The 20,811-nt window shown below is 39.8% G+C and overlaps 1 protein-coding gene across 1 annotated transcript; it reads left to right on the top strand.

The window, feature by feature from the left end:
* Nucleotides 1–6,073: 6,073 nt before the first annotated feature.
* Nucleotides 6,074–20,325, top strand: LOC306753866 (zinc finger protein 518A; the record flags this gene model as incomplete). The annotated part of the gene is made up of 4 exons (XM_079237782.1): nucleotides 6,074–6,125; nucleotides 10,072–11,604; nucleotides 20,004–20,133; nucleotides 20,223–20,325. The coding sequence occupies 4 exons, from the start codon at nucleotides 6,074–6,076 to the stop codon at nucleotides 20,323–20,325; spliced, it is 1,818 nt and encodes a 605-aa protein (XP_079093908.1).
* Between the last annotated feature and the right edge of the window lie 486 nt (nucleotides 20,326–20,811).

Raw genomic sequence — 20,811 nt, 5'->3', positions numbered from 1 at the left:
GAACCGTATTCAGTAGGAAATGGCGTATATCCGCCATTGCTGCTCATTGCGTCTTCTTCCACCTAGGACACACACACACACACACACACATGCTCACACAGGCAGCGAGTGACGTAGGGCTCATGCTGCGAAAACAGCAGCAATGTTCTTATGGGCGTTTCGTGAAACTGAACACATTTCCACTTGAGTGAAAGTTGTTTTAACTGTGCTTCCTGCGAGAAGATGCCCTTCGCGGCACTAGTTTGGTATTTGACAAGGCAATACATATTCATCCGCTTCTACATGAGTGTCAAGAGCACGTCAGTACCCGGATGGACTGTCATGGCCGCCGTCGCTGTGGATCCATAGAGAGGAGAGAAGGAAGGCAAATGCTTCTACTGTGTGCTTTTTTGTACCGTAGCCTCGTTTTCCACAATGCCGGACGTTGACGGGGACGCCAGCTGAACTTCCATCGAGTTCATAGTAAGAAACAACTGATTTCCTGCAACTTTAAATGTCTTCGCGTGGGAGGGGGGCTTTATTTGGGTGTAAAATAACTGGTTATTCAACTCCACAGACACTTAACATGATCGCGAAGTGGCTCGTCTGTTTCCCCCGTGTGTCGATATCGTAATTGCCACACTTGCAGCAACACATCGTCGCGTTCATTGTGGAGTCCCTTTTGTTGCTGTCTGTCTCTCTTTTTAATGTGTATTTCTCCCACTGATGCAGCGTTCCCTCGCGTTTCCTAAACTTACGCGACTGTGGAGCAAGTCACTCGGAAGAAGTAAACATACATTAATGTTTTATTTTTTTTAATGTGCCGAACTCTTCAGACCTTCACATATTTGCAACATGTTGTAGTTGTCCCCCTGTGTGGAGTAACAACGGGCTGCTGGAGCGTAATTACAGTTATGAGGCGATGCAACTTTTCCTCTTCATCTCTAAGCTTCCTTTATATCATCCATCTAACGTTAGATCGCGCGGCCCGAGAGGAGTCAGACCTGTCTGCAGTCCAGGTGTTCACTGAAGTCCTGCTCAGTTTAATCACAGCATTAGTTTCATCCAGTTTTAATTAGAATAAATAAATAAAACAAGATTTGTAGGCTCGTCTCCTGTGTGATTTTGATTTGGAGTGTAAGTTATTGGTATTTAAATGACTGACTTCAGCCCAAGTGTTTGTTAAAGACCATGTTAGCAGAGAGTCCATTCTCTCAGGCCTGCTGAAGTAGACGGTGCAGATAAGTCATATAATCATGGCAGCCATTTTTCCCCCCCAACATGGCTGCCTCAGATCCACAGGGTTGACAGCTGACTGAGACATATGGAGTTGAAGGCTAATGTAGGTCTCTCCTCCCCCTTGCTGACCTTGCATGACTACTTTATACACATAATGTTGAATTCAGGTCGGCAATCAACATGTTTAAAAAAATAAAGAAATAAGAGCACTTCCCTTGTTTCATTGGGTTATGCGATTTTAGGACCGATTGCCTCTGAATCCAGGAAATGTGGCACACAGGAAATGTCTGGCGTGCTAAAATGTCTCCCCTGGTGTCGATGAGCTCGATCACTCTGGCGTTTTACCGTTCAATGGAATTGTTGTTCAGCTGTAAAAGTTGGTCTCAGGGATCACACAGACTTGGAAAACAACACTGCATACTTTGACGACTGCTCCACAAAAAGTATATTTTCAGATGTGTGTTTAACTAATCTGCTGAACAATTGATTACAAGCTTAGTCAATAAAATGTTTGAGAAACAGGCCCAAAGTAGTATTAGTTTTCCACATCAAAGTATTTTTCCAGGTGTTGGGAGTGCTAGTTTGTTTGTGGAAAAAATAGTAGTATAAAGCTTTTAGTGTCTCCAGAGGGAGCTGGGTGACATCTAATATCCAAGTGATCTCTCTTTAAATCAGCCTTGCTTGTGTCTGAAAGATTCTTAAGTTTGAAAATGGGGGAAAAACTAAAACTGGGTGGTGGTGTTGGAAATAAGTGACATTGTAGCTCCTCATATCTGCTGCCGGCATAACAAGCCGAACTTTCTTTGGATTGTGGGCAGTCTAGGTGCAAGATTTTGACAAGGAGAAGAAAAGAAAGTGTGGAATAGAGGAATAAAAAAGACAGTGTTAAAGAAGTGTGGTTCACTTTAATTGCACTTTTAAGAGCGTTTTCAAATGAAGCTTTGAATGTCATGGATTGTATGTCATCACCCTAAAAACACAATTTTGTTATGGTGGTTCCATGTCTATTTGCTACTAAACCGCACAGTCAATGCACCTGTGTGAACATAGCTGTGAAAACTTTGTTTTTTATACGCTCAATGCCTGCAATTATGGATTGAAGCAGAATATATCATTAAAAGTGGGAATTTTGGAGATGATTACATATGTGATTTGTCATTTGTTAAAATACATTTTGACTTTTGGACTAAACATCTCTCGCTGTGTGTTTTTATATTTAGAGAGGAAGAGAAGGTGGATGGTATATCACGCAATGTTTCTGTAGGTTATTAATGATAATTCAAAGATCAACGTTATAAATTAAGATTAGAAACCATTGAGTATAGCCTTAACTGCAGTTATCCCCTTTAGATAATGGAAAAAAGCAGCCAATCCACTCAGCTAGAGAGGCTTCATCTTGGGAATGTTTTGTACTAGAATGTGGCCCTAAAAGCGCTGGTTCCGTCTCATGTTGTATTGTAATTGTTCAGGTTCGCTCACTTGTAGAAGTGATACTGTGCGGAGGTGTTTTCCTGTCAATGCTTTTAAAACTACTATGGTTATGAATGTGATTGGCACAAAGTGGGCTGAACTGATCCTGCTGTCGGTAAAAAGCCGGTCAATAAACTTCAGAATGCATGTATCTTTATGTACACAAAGGGATACGGAAATGGCAATAGAAAAAGACTTGGTTTTAAAGTGACGAGGGGCGCAAATAAGGATGGTTCACTTATCAATGTTGGATTTATTAGATTTACAGTGAGACAAAAGAGAGAGTAAGGGTTGACGTTGTGTTATTTCTTAGTGGAAGTAAAATTGACGAGTTGTTATCAATATTAGATGATCCTTTTTTTGGGGTTGATTATGTTCAGGTCTTTTGCGGTTTTTGTTTTGCCCCACCAAATGTGTTGAATGCATTTCCTTCCCCCCATTAACCATGTGCGAAGCCAAAAGTATCTTTAAATCCTGCCTCGTTCACATCATGTTTACATTTGCTGTGCTAACCTTCTAGATCAGTGGAATAGTGTGCAAAACTATTGAAAGGAATGTGCATTACGTGTTTGAACAAGACAAATATTAAAAGGTGCCTCTCATAAACGCCTGCTTTATAATGCTTAGAGGTCAACAACTCCACATGTTTCCTTTAGGTCCTGATTGCATACGCTATATCCCACCGAAAGTTTAGTTAAAACTAAACTCACCTGAGGCTGACCAGCAACTACTGTCCGGACTATGCAACCCTGCTGGTTACAAGTCATCAGAGTAAAATGTAATGACCAAAAATTTACAAAATTGTATTGTGTCATAAGGGTTCGTGCAGTTATGCAAGGTACGCCAATATTGTAAATATAAAGTATACTCTGTATATTTATACATTAATAATGCTATATATATATATATATATATATATATATATATATATATTTTTTACCATTATTAATGTAGGTAGATCTTTTTGACTTGGTCATTTTAAAAGTAGCTTGCGAGCCACAAAAGTGTGGGTACCCCTGATGTAGATTATATGTCACTCAGCAGTGTGGCGTGATGTTCAGCAATGTTCACAGGTTTCTGGTGATGGGAGATATTTTCAGAATTATGAAACCAATAATGATAATGTGTCCGTAATGAGAATTGGGAGGTTAGATGACCACATTGTTTTGTCACCTCTGTCTCACAGGCACGCTGCGAGCTCCCTTCTTCAGACACAACATGCATTAATGTCTGAGCTTGTCCCAAAGGAGCACAGGTACTAACAGCTTATTAAATGTGTTCTTAACTGTTCTATTCTTACCACAGCAATCGGGCCAAGATATTTTGAAGGAGTGTGTGTGTGTGTGTACATATATATGTATGTATATGTGTATGTACATATATATGTATATATATATATATATATATATATATATATATATATATATATGTATGTATGTATGTATGTATGTATGTATGTATGTATGTATGTATGTATGTATGTATGTATGTATGTATGTATGTATGTATGTATGTATGTATGTATGTATGTATGTATGTATGTATGTATGTATGTATGTATGTATGTATGTATGTATGTATGTATGTATGTATGTATGTATGTATGTATGTATGTATGTATGTATGTATGTATGTATGTATGTATGTATATATATATATATATATATATATATATATATATATATATATATATATATATATATATATATATATATATATATATATATATATATATTTTATATATATATATATATTATATATATATATATATGTATGCTGAAAGCATTCTTTAGAAATGTTGGCCGATATTGATTGGATAGCATCTTGCAGTTGATGGAGATTTGTGGGATGCACATCCAGGGCACGAAGCTCCCGTTCCACCACATCCCAAAGATGCTCTATTGGGTTGAGATCTGGTGACTGTGGGGGCCATTTTAGTACAGTGAACTCATTGCTATGTTCCAGAAACCAATTAGAAATGATTCGAGCTTTGTGACATGGCGCAGTATCCTGCTGGAAGTAGCCATCAGAGGATGGGTACATGGTGGACATAAAGGCATGGACATGGTCAGAAACAATGCTCAGCTAGGCCGTGGCATTTAAACAATGCCCAATTGGCACTAAGGGGCCTAAAGTGTGCCAAGAAAACATCCCCCACACTATTACACCACCACCACCACCAGCCTGCACAGTGGTAACAAGGCATGATGGATCCATGTTCTCATTCTGTTTACGCCAAATTCTGACTCCACCTGAATGTCTCAACAGAAATCGAGACTCATCAGACCAGGTAACATTTTTCCAGTCTTCAACTGTCCAATTTTGGTGAGCTCTTGCAAATTGTAGCCTCTTTTTCCTATTTGTAGTGGAGATGAGTGGTACCCGGTGGGGTCTTCTGCTGTTGCAGCCCATCCGCCTCAAGGTTGTGCGTGTTGTGGCTTCACTAATGCTTTGCTGCATACCTTGGTTGTAACGAGTGGTTATTTCAGTCAAAGTTGCTCGTCTATCAGCTTGAATCAGTCGGCCCATTCTCCTCTGACCTTTTAGCATCAACAAGGCATTTTCGCCCACAGGACTGCCGCATACTGGATGTTTTTCCCTTTTCACACCATTCTTTGTAAACCCTAGAAATGGTTGTGCGTGAAAATCCCAGTAACTGAGCAGATTGTGAAATACTCAGACCGGCCCGCCTGGCACCAACAACCATGCCACGCTCAAAATTGCTTAAAACACCTTTCTTTCCCCATTCTGACATTCAGTTTGGAGTTCAGGAGATTGTCTTGACCAGGACCACACCTCTAAATGCATTGAAGCAACTGCCATGTGATTGGTTGATTAGATAATTGCATTAATGAGAAATTGAACAGATGTTCCTAATAATCCTTTAGGTGAGTGTATGTGTGTGTATACAGTGTTTCCCCTAGGTTTACAGCTTCGGGGGGGGTGCACGGCGACGACACCGACACACACTTAAGGTAGTGGTTCTCAAACTTTTTCTGTAAATAACTTAATTTTGTGACTCCGTCTGTGCTTTTATAAATAACAGAATAAAGAAAATTGCAATCACTTTCAAGTAAATCAGATTGCTCCATCAGACATTTTTTTTTTTAAATTGCAATCACTTTGAACAATGAAAATAAAGTTATATTTGTGCAAAAAATAACTAATATTTAGGTACTACTAAATAGCTCATTGTGGAAAACAAACAGCTATTTTTTTTTTGCCAAACGGAATGAGTGATGTGTGATGTCAGGTTGCATCAGTATTAGTGGCTGCAGTGAGCCTCTACACATCTTTATAAACGGGTTTGTAGATTTGATACAATTCATGCTCAACATTGAGCTGAGATCTGTTTTGAGACGCGCAGCAGCAAAAAAGAGACGTCATGGAGACTTCTGGCAAAGAGCCAAAAGTCGGCGAGTGGCGCATGCACAAATGTAACCTGTTAACGGCGTAACGTAAACATTTTCACAAAAGTAAAGGCATTTCTCCATGTATTTATTAATGACTTAGTTTTATGTCTGTGTACTTTGTACTTTTCTAATATGTGAAGCCAGCAGCTCATTGTTGGGTAGAAGACACGAGCACTTTGTCTGGTTTCACCTGGAGCAGGAGAGCTGCTCCGCTGCTCGTCACAGGAGAGCTGCTGTTACCATCTTCACCCTGGGAGCGTGCTTTTCACGCAACATATTTTTCGACGTGTGTGTGTGTGTGCACGTGTCTGTGCCTGTGTGCATCGGGGCGGAACTCCGCTGTGCGCGATGCAGAGAAGTGTTAATATATATATATATATATATATATATATATATATATATATATATATATATATATATATATATATATATATATATATATATATATATATATATATATATATATATATATATATATATATATATAGGTGCAGTGTTAGGTTTCCGCCACACATAACGTTTTGCATTTAGGCCAAAAAGTTCAATTTTAGTACTCATCTGACCAGAGCACCTTCTTCCACATGTTTGCTGTGTCCCCCACATGGTTTCTGGCAAACGGGACTTCTTATGGTTTTCTTTTAACAATGGCTTTCTTCTTGCCACTCTTCCATAAAGGCCAGATTTGTGGAGTGCACGCCCAATAATTCCCCCACCTGAGCTGTGGATCTCTGCAGTTCGTCCAGAGTCACCATGGGCTTCTTGGCTGCATCTCTTGTCAGTAGGGATGGGTATCGTTTGGGTTTTTCCCGATACCGGTGCTAAACCGATACTTTTAAAACGATACCGGTGCCTAAAGTATACTATAGATAGAAAGAAAGAAAGAAAGAAAGAAAGAAATAAATAAATAAGTACATACAAAACACTTGACTTCAAACTACAGCTTCAAACCTTTTAACTTTAAACTATATATATATATATATATATATATATATATATATATATATATATATATATATATATATATATATATATATATATATATATATATATATATATATATATATATATATATATAAGAACAGACACAAGCATCAGGTGGCCTGATGGGACCGTGTGCAACAGAACTCAAACTGTTGGATTCTACAAACTGCTGCTTTACTGGACTACACGTCATCATTAATATCAACTGGAGAGATTTGTTCCAGCAAGCCAAGGACGGACGTTCAAAAGCTCGATCTCTGTGTGTGAGCGCTGGAAGCCCCGCCTCCTCGAGCCCCGCTCTGCATGCAGGCAGACAGAGAGCAGAGCAGCGAGTGCGCTCTGATCCGCGCTATTTTAATAATCGTTTTTAGCGTGCGGGCACCGCGCTACCTTTTTAGTGTCTATATACCGTGCAACTTTACAGAGTAGTGTAAAAAAAAAAGTATTTAAATCGGCTCAGGCACCGGAAGGAAGCACCGAAATCTGAGTTGCTTTTCGGTCCGGTAGGTACCGGACGTGTTGGAACCCAACCCTACTTGTCAGTGCTCTCCTTGTTCGGCCTGTAAGTTTAGGTGGACGGCCGTGTCTTGGTAGGTTTGCAGTTGTGCCATACTCTTCCCATTTCCGGATAATGGATTGAACAGTGCTCCGTGACATCTTCAAAGCTTGGGAAATCTTTGTATATCCTAACCCTGCTTTAAACTTCTCCACAACTTTATCTCTGACCTGTCTGGTGTGTTCCTTGGACTTCATGGTCCTGTTTGCTCCCCAATATTCTCTTAACAAACCTCTGAGGCCGTCACAGAACAGCTGTATTTGTACTGAGATTAGATTACACACAAGTGGACTCTATTTAGTCATTCGGTCAACATTCAATCATTCAGCAGTCATCAGGCAACTTCTGAAGGCAATTGGTTGCACTCAGAGAAAAGGGGGCTGAATAATTTTGCACACTGCACTTTTCAGACCTGGGCATCTTACGGCTCTCCCAGTCCGGGCCGCGTGAGGTCAATCAAAAAAAGAAATAAATACGCGCCATAAATGCAATACAACAGCACTGCTTTTACTTTGAAGGCAATTTACGTCTTGCCGCGCGTGCTTCCGCAGCTTCAGCGACCGGCTTGTTGCCATCAGATTGAAGCGCGTATTTAAGCAATAAGGTACGAGAGGCCGTACTGTGTCGTGCAATAATGTACTGTTCAAGGGAGTTGTTAGGCCCGACGCGCAGCGGAGGCCCGGCAAACCCTTGAACTGTACATTATTGTAGACACAGTACGGCCTCGAAGAAATGAAGAAACCCCCCCCTGCCCCCCTATAATTTTCTCTAACTCCAGATCACAAGTCGTCATTTAAGGTTCTCTTTCCTATAGAACAGGTCTACACCTTGTTCTGTTATTAAACAAGCTAAACGGACGTATTTTATTTATATTATCTACACGACAGCTTGTCAAACACTTCTCTGATATCTCTGTGTGGCAAAAAAATAAATAGCTTATTGTTTTCCACTAGGGCTGCAACTAACGATTATTTTAATAATCGATTAATCGGTTGATTATTTTTTCGATGAATCGAATAAAAAAATGTTTTGAAAAAAAAAAAAACGTTCATTTCCAACCCTTTATTCAAAAACAGAAGTGACAGTGCACAACATCTTCAGAAAGTGCACAAACAGGTTGCTCCTTGAACATCCCTGAGCTGTTAATTAAAGCAACAAAATGGACTAACACTAAAAACATACACATCTATGCTTTACATCTGCCAAATGTGAGCCCTTTTTATTGTAATTGATCCCTCCAGAGGCTACATTTAGCATACGCTGCTTTATCAATATGTATGAAATACAGAGGGAAGATGTACTGCTACATATAGAGCGTCCTCTTCCTTAAACTCTTTCATTCTGGGTCTCTTATGACCACGACGTCACGTTGTTGGCTAAGCCCAACTACGTGATTTGCTTCATTCTACTTTGAGTAAAAAAAAAAAAAAAAAAAAACCTGCAGCCAGATCCGCCGGTGTGCCGGTTTAACGTTAACGAGTGACAGCGTGAACTGAACCAGACCGGGGGGTGACGGCATGTTTCATCACGTTACGTTTTTTTACAAGCAAGACTGAACTGTAACGGAACATAACGTAACTTTAACGACAATACACAACCCAAACACGTTAGCTAACGTGATAGCAAGCTGACTAGCTTCCATTAAAAACAAGTTTGAGGAACATGAAGACGCTGATTGGCCAAGACTCGACTTGTCAAAGATCTTCTATTTTTGAGAACATCACAACCTCAGCTTTTCTCGTGTCTCACTCCAATCTCAGAAACGCTGGCCGGCCAGTTGCTCTGCGCCGCTCTTTTTTTTTTTTTTTTTCTTCTCCGCGACTTATTGCCCGGCGTAATAATCGCGCGACACAACGAATCGATAATGAAATTCGTTGCAACACTTTTGATAATCGATTTTTATCGATTCGTTGTTGCAGCCCTATTTTCCACAATGAGCTATTTAGTAGTAACTAAATATTTGTTATTTTTTGCACAGATAGAACTTTATTTTCATTGTTCTAAGTGATTGCAATTTAATGATGGAGCAATCTGATTTACTTGAAAGTGATTGCAATTTTATTTATTCTGTTATTTATAAAAGCAGAGATGGACTCACAAAATTATGTTATTTACAGAAAAAGTTTGAAAACCACTGCTTTAAGTGTTTGTGTCGGTGTCATCGCCGTCACATTTAAAAGAAACATAAATTTGATTGTTTTTCCTCTTATCAGGCAGGCCTGAAGGCCATGAAAACATATTAAACCTGATCACCAATGGCCCTCTAACTATTTGGAACAGAGATTATTGAGCACCATTGGATATGTGAACTGTAGTACATGCATACTCGGCCTACTTTGTGTTGTTTTTCTACTCTACAGCAATGTTAATTGCATTTAAAGTAAATTGGATCCTATTAATTGTACTAATGACATTTGTTTACTTCTCTTTCAGATATCTGTAGATCTACAACTATGGAAGAGGACCTCACAATACTTAATGATTCTGCCAAGAACTGCAGCGTCTCAGTAATAGGGGATGAAAAAGAAAAGGTAAAAGACTTTGTGTTTAAGCATTTCAGAGAAGTCACGGATGGGTCACTCTTCAATAATGCAGAAGAATCTTCCATTAAGGAGCAGGGGAGTTCCACCAAGAAGGATAAACCAACTCTGAATAAAGCCCATTGCAAAATTCAGCAGGGGGCTGTTTTCTCTGGAAAGATTCTGAGTTTTGGATGCTCTGTGTGTAAAGATGATTGCACATTTAGCCCCAATGACCTCCTCAAACATTTTCGAGCGGCCCATAGAGGAACCTTGCCTACATACCCATGTGACCTGTGCAGTTTTGTCACAAACGAGTTCCCTGCTCTTCAACGGCATCGGATTGAGCACAGGAATACTCTGGTTACATGCGAGCTCTGCAACAATGATGTTCAGTACTCTCTGCTTTTGCTTACCAGACACTACATCATGTGTCACAGTCTGAATGGACAGTTTACCTGTGACTGGTGCGACTTCACAACTTTGGACGCAGGTACATTCGTCCAGCACATCCATCATCATAATGAGAGTCCTTGGAAGTGTTCGAAATGCAGACATATCGGACTGAACGAGGAGGATCACCAGAAGCACATGAAAGCTCACTCGGGTACATTCCCCCACACTTGTCAGATCTGTGGATATGGTGCAGTAAGAAGTGAGTTTCTTAAGAAACACACAGCAGCTGTTCACAAAGAGGAGGCTGAGAGAAGGAATGTATTGAAGGCGATAGACGACAGCGGCAGCCCAGGAAATGCATCTGCGACCTTAAAACTTTTGCTGAAAAAGAGTGTTGAATCACAGGAGGCCCAGAGGATATCAAAACTGAACTCTCTGCCTGGGAGTTTACCCAACCAAAATGGCAAGCTAATCAAACCAGAGATATCCGTCGAGGAGACCCACCACTTTGTGGATTCAAAAAAGGAAAACAAAAATTCGGGAAAAGGCTCTCATAACACAGAGCAGGCAATGGCAGTAATGTTACAGGAATGTGAAAACTCTGCAATTTCTGATGCTCACACCAATCCTAATAGTCTGACGGTTCTGATGGTTAAGAACAAAATCTCTCTTCCCCCCAACTGTACAACCAAAGTGATGGGATTCAAGATGGTTGATGGCAAAAAGCATTTGGTTCTCAAAGTAATACCAACAGCAAAACAAGATTCATCCCCTCAAAACCATTCTTTGATTGAAGATGTGGGGTCCTCTGCACCAAATTCTGTGTTGGATAAAATTAGAGTCACCAATGAGAATGGGGAATGCTCTAATTTCAAGAACTCAACATCGCATTGTTTTGCGCTTTCACCAAGAAGTGAATCTTGCCTACAGATGGATCAAGGCGATATTATGGCAGTAAAAGTTAAGATTGAGGAGGAAGAAACCTCTGTTTGCAACGTTGATTCCACCCCACCTAGAGATGATGTTGGAGAGCAAACTAATCCTTTAATAGGTAGGTCTTCAACTTGTGCAGATACGTTATATCCCATGACAAATGAGTTTGATCATGCGGGTGACCAAAGTCACCCAAGTCAAACAGCTTGTTTAGAGAGAAGTAAGTTTGATAACGCTGATGCAACCTGCTATAGGGGTTCTCAAAGTAATACTTCAACATTGTGTTCCGGTAAGGTCACTGGTTTATCTTCACCGTCAAAAGTTGCTGAGGAAACATCGCTTTCCAAACAAGTCTCCAAAGAAACTATTGAAAACTGTGGGGCTGCAGATGAGTTATTGATGACTGATACGGACGCAGCCAAATTAATTGACCAGCACGAAGGGAACTCCCCCTTTAACATTATAGAAAATGACGACCAATCTTCTGATAGTGCCTCAGAAGAAACAGATGGTGTAGGAGCGGAGGTCAAACATAAAAATATCAAGCAACATTTAAAAAAGCTTTCGACTAACCCAGCACATCCATCAGAGTCATCTCCACCCACCTCAGGTTGCCGCAGAGACGGTCTCATGGGCTACACACAAAATTCACCAAACCAAGAAGTATTCAATTTTCACAATTATTCCAAGGAAACATTTGGCACGACCCAAAACTTTGACAATACGTCTGATCATTCAGCAGACAAAGAAAGCATTTGTGAATCATCGCAGTTTAGCTTGACATTGGCCGAGTCTCCAGAGCTATTCACAGAAAGTGGCAATGAAGACTCAACTCAAGAAAATGTTTGCGAGAGTGACATTGAGGTTGATGAGTGCATAGCTAGTGTTGACGATCCTGCCACTGAAGACGAAAATCCTGAGTCGGTGCTCCAAGACTTTAATATTATCAAAATTGAGGAGGAGAGCATTCCTATATCTAACAAACAGTCAGAAACAAAGAGTAGTTCAAATTGCTGTGGCAGTTTTGTGGAGGAATATTCAGACGCAATCATTACCCAACAACTTCATAAGGAAAGAGTTGGATCTTCAAGTAATGATTCTTTAAAACAAACAAAAACGACTCTACGAATTCTTCAATTGCCAGAGGGCAATCAGTCAGTACTCCTGAGAACTGGTGAGAATCAATTTGCTGTTCCAGTGCAGGTCAAAGGCACTCCAGGTTTCAAACTGATAACCAATTCTGCAAATCCTCAGATCAATGTATCTTATATGAAGCCAGGGTTAGAAAGATCGAGTAACCCTACTGGAGCAAGCCTTTCTCAAAGCAACAGGAGGCTAGGTGCATCAGCACCAGAGGCAGGAGCTGCAGAAAAAGGGACAACGCTTCTCTCTGCTCTTCAACAAGGTGCTGGAACCACCTCAAATCACTACTTTATCAACAGTCCAGGTTTTAAGGGTCCAGTACTCTTCTCAAGCACACCACATAATACACCTGACAAAACGGCAAAGACACAGCCAACTTGCTACTTGGTCCAGAGGTCTGTTCCATTTGTGCAGACCCCCAGTGCTCCTGGCATCAGATTGGCAAGTACACAACTACAATTGAACTCAAGGCCAGTTCTGGCCATGCCCGTAAGCTCTGCAGACAAACCCAGCACTCTGCACACTGGTCGCCAGGCATTCTTGCTCCGATACATTTCTCCACCCAAATCAACCTTACTATTGAACAACCAAGACACAAAGACTGGCACTCGGTGTAGCCAATCCAGTGAAAGTACTGGAAACAAAGTCATATTTAAACTTGTCACTCCTACTGGTAGCTGTCTTACAAGTGGCGCTCCCACCTCAAGCAGTCAACCCTTGTTTTTGTCCACCAGACCTCAGACCCAGTGTTTTCTGCTGGCGTCAAACAAAACAAAGAAATTGTTCCCCCTACAAAATACTACACAGAAAGATGTCATGGAATCTTGCATTTCACCCTCTCGAATGAATGTAAAGGTACAGCCGTATGAAGCAGAGAAACCTATCCTGGCCCCAAGGTCAATTCGGCCTCCAAGCCAAAGGAAAAGGCGCAGGAAAGCATTATTTGACGAGCTTCCAGCAACAGTGCATAAAGCTAGAAGACTCTCAAATAAAGCACTGACTGAGAAGGAGACTACGGTGTTATGGAAGCCTGTAGCCAAAGAAGTTGAAAAGACACTAAGGCTCGCCCCATTCAGTTCTCTACAGCAGATCAAATGCCCTCGTAGACTCCAACCCGTTGTGGTGCTCAATCATCCCGATGCTGACATTCCCGAAGTGGCCAATATCATGAAGGTAGTTAACAGGCACAAAGGTGCTGTGACTAAGGTCTCTCTGTCTCAGAAAACAATCCAAGCTCTCTCTGAGCTCGGTCTGTGGGAGAATTCCTCGACCAAAGGTGCATCGTCTCACGGGGAAGACTCAAGACTCCGGCCAGTTGAGAGTTCTGTCAGAGAGCGATTCCTCCTGAAACTGAAGTTAAGGAAAAAAAGCAAAAAAAAGTATGAGGTAGTAGATACTCGATCCAGTTGTCGAGAAGAGTCTGTGGTGTTTGACTGCTGGTTTTGTGGTCGGCTCTTCAACAACCAAGAAGATTGGATTGGTCACGGCCAGCGACACCTCATGGAGGCAACTAGAGACTGGAATAAACTCTTCTGAAAAGTTTTCACCTTTTTAAGATTGGATATTTTGTCCCTTTTGAGGTGGGACAAATGGTTGAAGTTGTATATTTTTTGATGACCTTCCACATTACGTTTTTTCACTTTCTGTTCCTGTAAATACATTCTTAAATCAATCATAGTTTTTCTTTATAGGTGCATTTTCTGGTAAAATATGTACTGCAAGCATGATTAATATCATGCATGCACAGGTCAAATTGAACTGTGAAAATGGTACACTGTAACTTGGAGTTGTGGTAAGAGCACTGGCTTAAAGGGGACAATATTAGCAAAGGTTGTATGTAGAGCTGGTTTAAATTACTCAGGTGATTTCATATTAATTTGGTTTGTCACTTTTGCTCAAATTCTAATTTAAGGGATTTTTGTATCTTCTTTATTCTCCAACATGTGAGAACAGGAAACCATTTGTATAGCTTACCGCTCAAGTTTGTTGACAAATCCCTTTGTTTTACTCTTGTGATGTTATGGTCCAAAGTGTTTTCATTTTTATATGATGTTTTAATTGAAGGGGATATCATTTTATTCTATCTGCAGGATAGTTTACAGTTGGTCAGAATTGTCAGTTGAACTAATTCTTTTGATTAAAAAAATATATTTTAAAAGAAAGTGTTGCAAATAGACAGATGATTTTACGTAATACTTTTGCAGAGAAAAGACATTATTTATCTGTTAAACTCTGGTTTTAACTGAATATTGGAGTGATAAAGATCAACCCATTTTATGCCCTATGCAGTTACCATGCAACTATCTAGTTTATTTCAACATCTGTGTAACCTCTTAAGATGACAAGTTGGCTGAATTCTTCTGGTCCTTTTTATAATTGGAATTGTAGAGGTTGAGTAATTATACCCCAGGTCTCAATAATAAATACGACCAACCATGGTTAAACACGAGCTGCAACTAACAATTATGTTCATTATCGATTAATCAATGACTCGTTTGGCCTATCAAATGTCAGAATACAGTGAAAAATGTCTTTTATAAAGACCATGGGTCAGATCCCAAAGACTTTCGGTTTGATCAAATAATACAAGGAAAGGCAGCAAATCATTTCTATTTAGAGGCTAGAACGAGGCAATGTTTGACATTTTTGCTTAAAAAAATTGCCTAAAGATTTGTTTGTCAAAATATTAGCCGGTTGGCTTTCTGTCGATTGACTGATCAATAAATTGATCGCTTCAGCACTATAGTTCAAACACTACTGTACATTCTCAAATATTAGTAATACCTGCTTTTGATTGATTTCATTTAAAGTAATGTGTTTGACCTATAGAGCTGCATATGTTACCATCAAGTCAACCTGTGCGCTTCCTGTAGGTATTTCACATTAAAATCAATTTGCACCCAAACGCCCCAGATAAAATCACAGGAAAAGGCATTTTCATTCTTTATTTTTCTCTTTTTATGTTTCAGTAAAACGTTTCTTGTTGATATCCAATACTTTCAGAATTGTATTGATGGTCACTTTTAAAGAAATATTTTTTGATAATGCCCTGTAGACATTTTAAGTGTAGTAGGAGCCCCCATGTGTTTGGACTCTGCACTGACTTTCACCAGATATTGCATTAATGTTGTACTATTAATCTGCTCACTGGCATCAAGTCCAGTATGTTGTACATACATTTGTTTTAATGTTACATTTGACACTTTTTAGTTTTTTATGCCAACAGGACATGGACCTTGTTTTTAGTTCTCTTCCCCCCGTTTTAATGATTGTATCACATGATGATCAAACTGTGGAATTAATGTTGTATTCCGTTCAATATGCAAGTAACTGGACAATGCAAGCCATGCTAATGTTTTTATACTTTCAAAATGGTTCTAAACAGTTCTGACCTCAGCATGTACCACTTTTCACCAGCATTTGCTAAATGCTTTAATTTCAATCAACCGCGGCAATCAACGACGTGGACATTTTGTTCTACATTAGGTGAAGTCCCTGAAATAATGTCCCGTTAAAAATGTAGCTTGAGTAGTAGCTACATTCCACTCATATGAGACTTTACACTTCTTTTTTTGCACTTCTTTGTGTGCAGCTTAAACAAATTGGAGATATACACACACATACACACACACACACACACACACACACACACATACACTAGCCAAACCCATGATGATAAAAGCTCTGTACGTGACATTGATATCCATTTTCTCGTCTTACTGTCATAAAGAAAGCAAATAAGCTTATTTTACACTATGTTGAGCTGTTCCCTTTAATCAAACCAGTCTAGCCAGCTGTAGAAAAGCTAACTTCCTTTGTCATAATGTCCCCTTTTCCAGGACTAACCGTCTTGTGTTCCCTTTTTTAGATGTGATTACATTCCAACTCAGTATAAAACTACTTAAAAATCTACTCCGCTTTACACTTAAAGGTACATTTGCAATGTAACAGTTCTCAACTTGCTGTACATTCTCTTGTTATGGAGGAGGGGGTTAACGTTGAGACATGACAAGGTTCAGTGTTAAAATGTCTGTTTAAAGAATTGAAATTATCCCCTAAAATATGTGGTTTATATTCCTCTCTTAAAACTGGTTTGGGTTAACATATACAGTACTTTAAAGTAAAATAGCACCGTGTAAAGTAACTAAAGGTTAATAATCAACCTTATGTTGGGGCATAATCAGTTGTTTTTTTTTCCACGATTGTTTCATAACTGGAATTAAACTCCTGTCTGTAATATGATGCATAACTATATTGCGCTTTGGGATACGAAATGGACTAAGTCTGACACAATTGAGTGCTCAGTTGTTATATACAGATGGCTGTAAATGATCACAGCCCAATGGATGCAAACTCCGAATGGACTCCAGATCTCATCAGTTAGTCTGAGTTGTTCTCTGACTGGTTTCACATGTATGACAAATGTCCAGTTTGTCGTTTCATCCGTCTTGTCTGCTCTCCGCTCACTGCTCTCAGGCCAAAGAACTGTTTGGTTTTATCAGAACATTTTGAAAAGTGTTGATGGGATTTTTTTTAAGTATAAATGAGTTCTGCACTGTGACGATCCCAAACCACTCGTTATGAGGACACTGCTAGATTGGCTGTTTTTCTCGGGTGCGAGTCTGTAATGAATAGCGAGCAATGATTATTATTTTTTTTTAAACAGTTTAATACAAAAAAAAGACAACTTCTAGTTCTGCCTCCTGCTGCTCCCCTCAGCTGATGTTGCTCTACCACAAACCAGATCTCCACCTTTCATTGCTGAACTCATGTCCAGTCAAACTGTTCCTGTCCAGCGGGTTGTTCAAATCTTTACTGAATCTCTCCTCATGCAAAGTGCCTCGAATGTCCTTTGGCAGGTCGACAATGTGTACTGTATTCTTTTGTTCAACTTAGTGGTTCACTCTCCTCTAATAAATGTGCATACCTAGTGGAAAGTAGTGGTGTTTTTGTTGTCGGTATTGATGGCACACGTGTTGGTGATAACCCAGTTTCATATGTATATGCTTTAGTGACGGACTTCTTCGTGGTGTGCCTTTTTTATGATGCTGAAAAGATCCACATGAGGGCAGCGCAGGACAAAACGTCACCCGATCTACCTGAATTTCATTCCGCCGACTAATCTGCCACTTCATGCTATAATTTACTGTTTAATGAGGGCCTAAATCAGATGCTGAAAGTGTTATTGTTGGCATACTGTAAATAAATCTGCGCTGCCTCGGCGTAATGAGTAGGTTGGACTGGAGGCAACACATTATTGTGTTTTTTTTTTTTTTTTTTTATTTAAAAAAAAAAAGAGTTCACATATTGTTATGTGCTTAACCCTCTTATAAATTACTGAAGCTGGCTGCTCGTGCACACAGTTTATAAGGCACATGTTAGGTTTAGACACTCAAACTAACGCAGTCTGATGCAGCCACTAAACGCCTCAAACAGAGTGAGCAAAAACTGAACATAAACTCTATGAAGGGTTTTATTGACTGTTAAAGTGGACTGCATTGGTTGTAGCTATGTGGACCTTATAAGATGGCAACTGCGTGGACAGTATTATTGATATAATTGTATACAGGGGAGAACACACCCTTTATATAAACTACAATTTTTGTCGATTTAAAATAAAAAAAATAAAGAAATGACTGGCAAACTTAGGTTTTATCATTTCAATAAAAGGAAAACCACAATGGCCCTCTGATGTAATAAAGTGTCTGAAATGTAATGTGTAAACGTTTCCCCAGAGCTAAACACTCATCATCACGGTATGCCAAAAAACACAACATGCTGTGACACCAGCAGAAAATGACACTGGGTCTTCACTGTTGCAGAACTGTTTGCAAACGTGTGCATAGAGCTGCTGGAACTCTCTTCTTCCATGTGCACGCAGTCAGATTAGTATATGTGAAAGATGTATCTCTAATTTGAGAACGTGCACAGGAATCTGCAAACAAATTATCAGATTTGTATCCGATGATGCATAGACCCACACACACACACACACACACACATTCCTACGCACAAACACATCTTTGGAGATTCTTTTACAAAAATCGGACTACTCGCACACTGATTGAGGGGCAGTTACGCAACTCCCCGTTCACAGATAGTTCTGCCAGAGTAATGGCCTTTTGAAAGCGATGTGCAGCCACATCGCGCTCATACATAACATGTATTTATGTATTTATGCTGCATGTCGTCTGCTTTGCGTTAGACTGTCTATGTAAGATGCATTTAATACAATATTAAAACTCGGGGAAAAAATACTGGACTGGCTAAAATAAGTGATTATTAACCAGACAGTTCAAGTGTGGCTCTGCTGCTCACGTTACAGCAGTTTCTACCATAGAAACATGGAGGCCTCCATATGTTCCATATGTAGATGAAAGGCTCATTCTAACGAAAACACAATGATTCTTAGCTTTGGGTGATTATACACCAATGAAAACATAGCTAGGATTGTATACTCCATTCCTGCTAATAGATCTCCCACGATGTTGCACACTGGCCCTTTAAGACATCCTTATTGATCCTATGTCAGGAAATTTTAAATGTCACTGCAGCAAAATAAAGTCCAACAACAGTTGGATATTAAATATATAACCTTATATTCAGGCATAATATTACAACTGTGTGGCTGAACAAAAAATTAAGGCTTGTACAATCAATAAATATCAATATTATCGATCCACTTATCATTTCAGCAAACATGTAGATTCCTTGTCAATATTCAATGAAATGAATGCATGAAAGAATATGTAAGACAAGCACAGAATACTAACTATTATTGAGCGGCAATGTGATTTGTGTTAATGCGGATGACTGAATGTAGTGTTAATGCTCACGCCTACATTATCATGCATCATACGCATGCTTGCTATATTTAACTATCATTGTCTATACTTTATTATGTGTAGTGCTTTCTCAATGAAAATGGCGCTGACTGAAAGTGGTTTGAAATCAACTGCCCTTATTAAATACGTGAATATGCAGTGAGATTAGAAATAAACCACGCAATTAGATATATAAAATGATCCAATATACCCACATCCATTTGTGTTGTGTAATAACTATAATATAATAATTGGGGATATAATGTGTACATGTGGGTAGCAGAGGCAATGCAGCAGAAAGACTGGACCAATGACCAGTACACACATTATATATCTATATATATATATATATATATATATATATATATATATATATATATATATATATATTAGACGCCTAGCATGTCATGTAGGCAGGTGCAGTCAATAGGCCAACGCAGCAGGAAGACAGCCAGGTCTGCAGGCTTCTGTAGGACTTCAAAATAGGTCATGTTCACATCAGGGACGTCTGCATAATTTTTCTGACTCCTGTGCTGCCGGAGTGGTTCAGGCCAGTGGCCCATGGCTGTGGAGGAGAGCGCTGTGTGGGGGATGGGATGTATGGAGGCGACCCCTGCACGGAGCGTTGCCATTGTCAGAGACGCCTGGACGCAAACGCAGCAGCTGACTGAAGACAGACGGTGCGACCGAACGCGGAATGAGACTTTTCCTCAAGGCTTCTTCTTGTAAGAGATCTCTCTCTCGCTCTCTCGCTCTCTCTCTGTTTCAGGTATGCCACGCCCCCTTTTAGGGCCCGAAGCACCCACACCGGAACTTCATCAGTGGAGCTGTATATCAACCCGACTCCTGCCCTCTTTTTTTCTGGGCCTTAGAGCTGTTTGTTGGCTGCTGCTGTCATGAGATCGCTTCCACTTGTGTGCAATTTGAGTTGGTTTGTATCTGTCAATCATTTCCCCCTCCATACATGTTGTTCAAAGCTTTTTTTTTTTTTGTTCTGTTACTCCCTGTGTTACACTAAACATATTTTATAACAGAGAACAACATGTTCCAATTAACTTTCATGAGCTGAGAACATATTTTGAAAGGGTTAAAGCTCTAAGACACAAACGCAGACAACTTCCAGACTGGACAACGTAGCGAATTGTCAAGATCAAAGTAGCCAAGCTCGAGGCACAGGCTGCAGTTGAATAGTCAAATAATTACCTCCTAACGTCTAACTCTAAGCACTTTTCCTTAACCTCTGTGGAAAACGTCACGGGATTAAGGAAAGATGGGAAGGAGAATTCATGAGTTACGAAAAAACGACCGCGGTGTTTGTCAAATCCGACTCCACTTTCCCTAAGCGACGTAGTTATGAC

The sequence above is a fragment of the Taurulus bubalis genome (assembly GCF_910589615.1).
Source record: "Taurulus bubalis genome assembly, chromosome: 2".
Lineage (NCBI taxonomy): Eukaryota > Metazoa > Chordata > Actinopteri > Perciformes > Cottidae > Taurulus > Taurulus bubalis.
The sequence above is the reverse complement of the archived record's forward strand: the minus strand, read 5'-3'. Positions and strand labels throughout refer to the sequence as shown.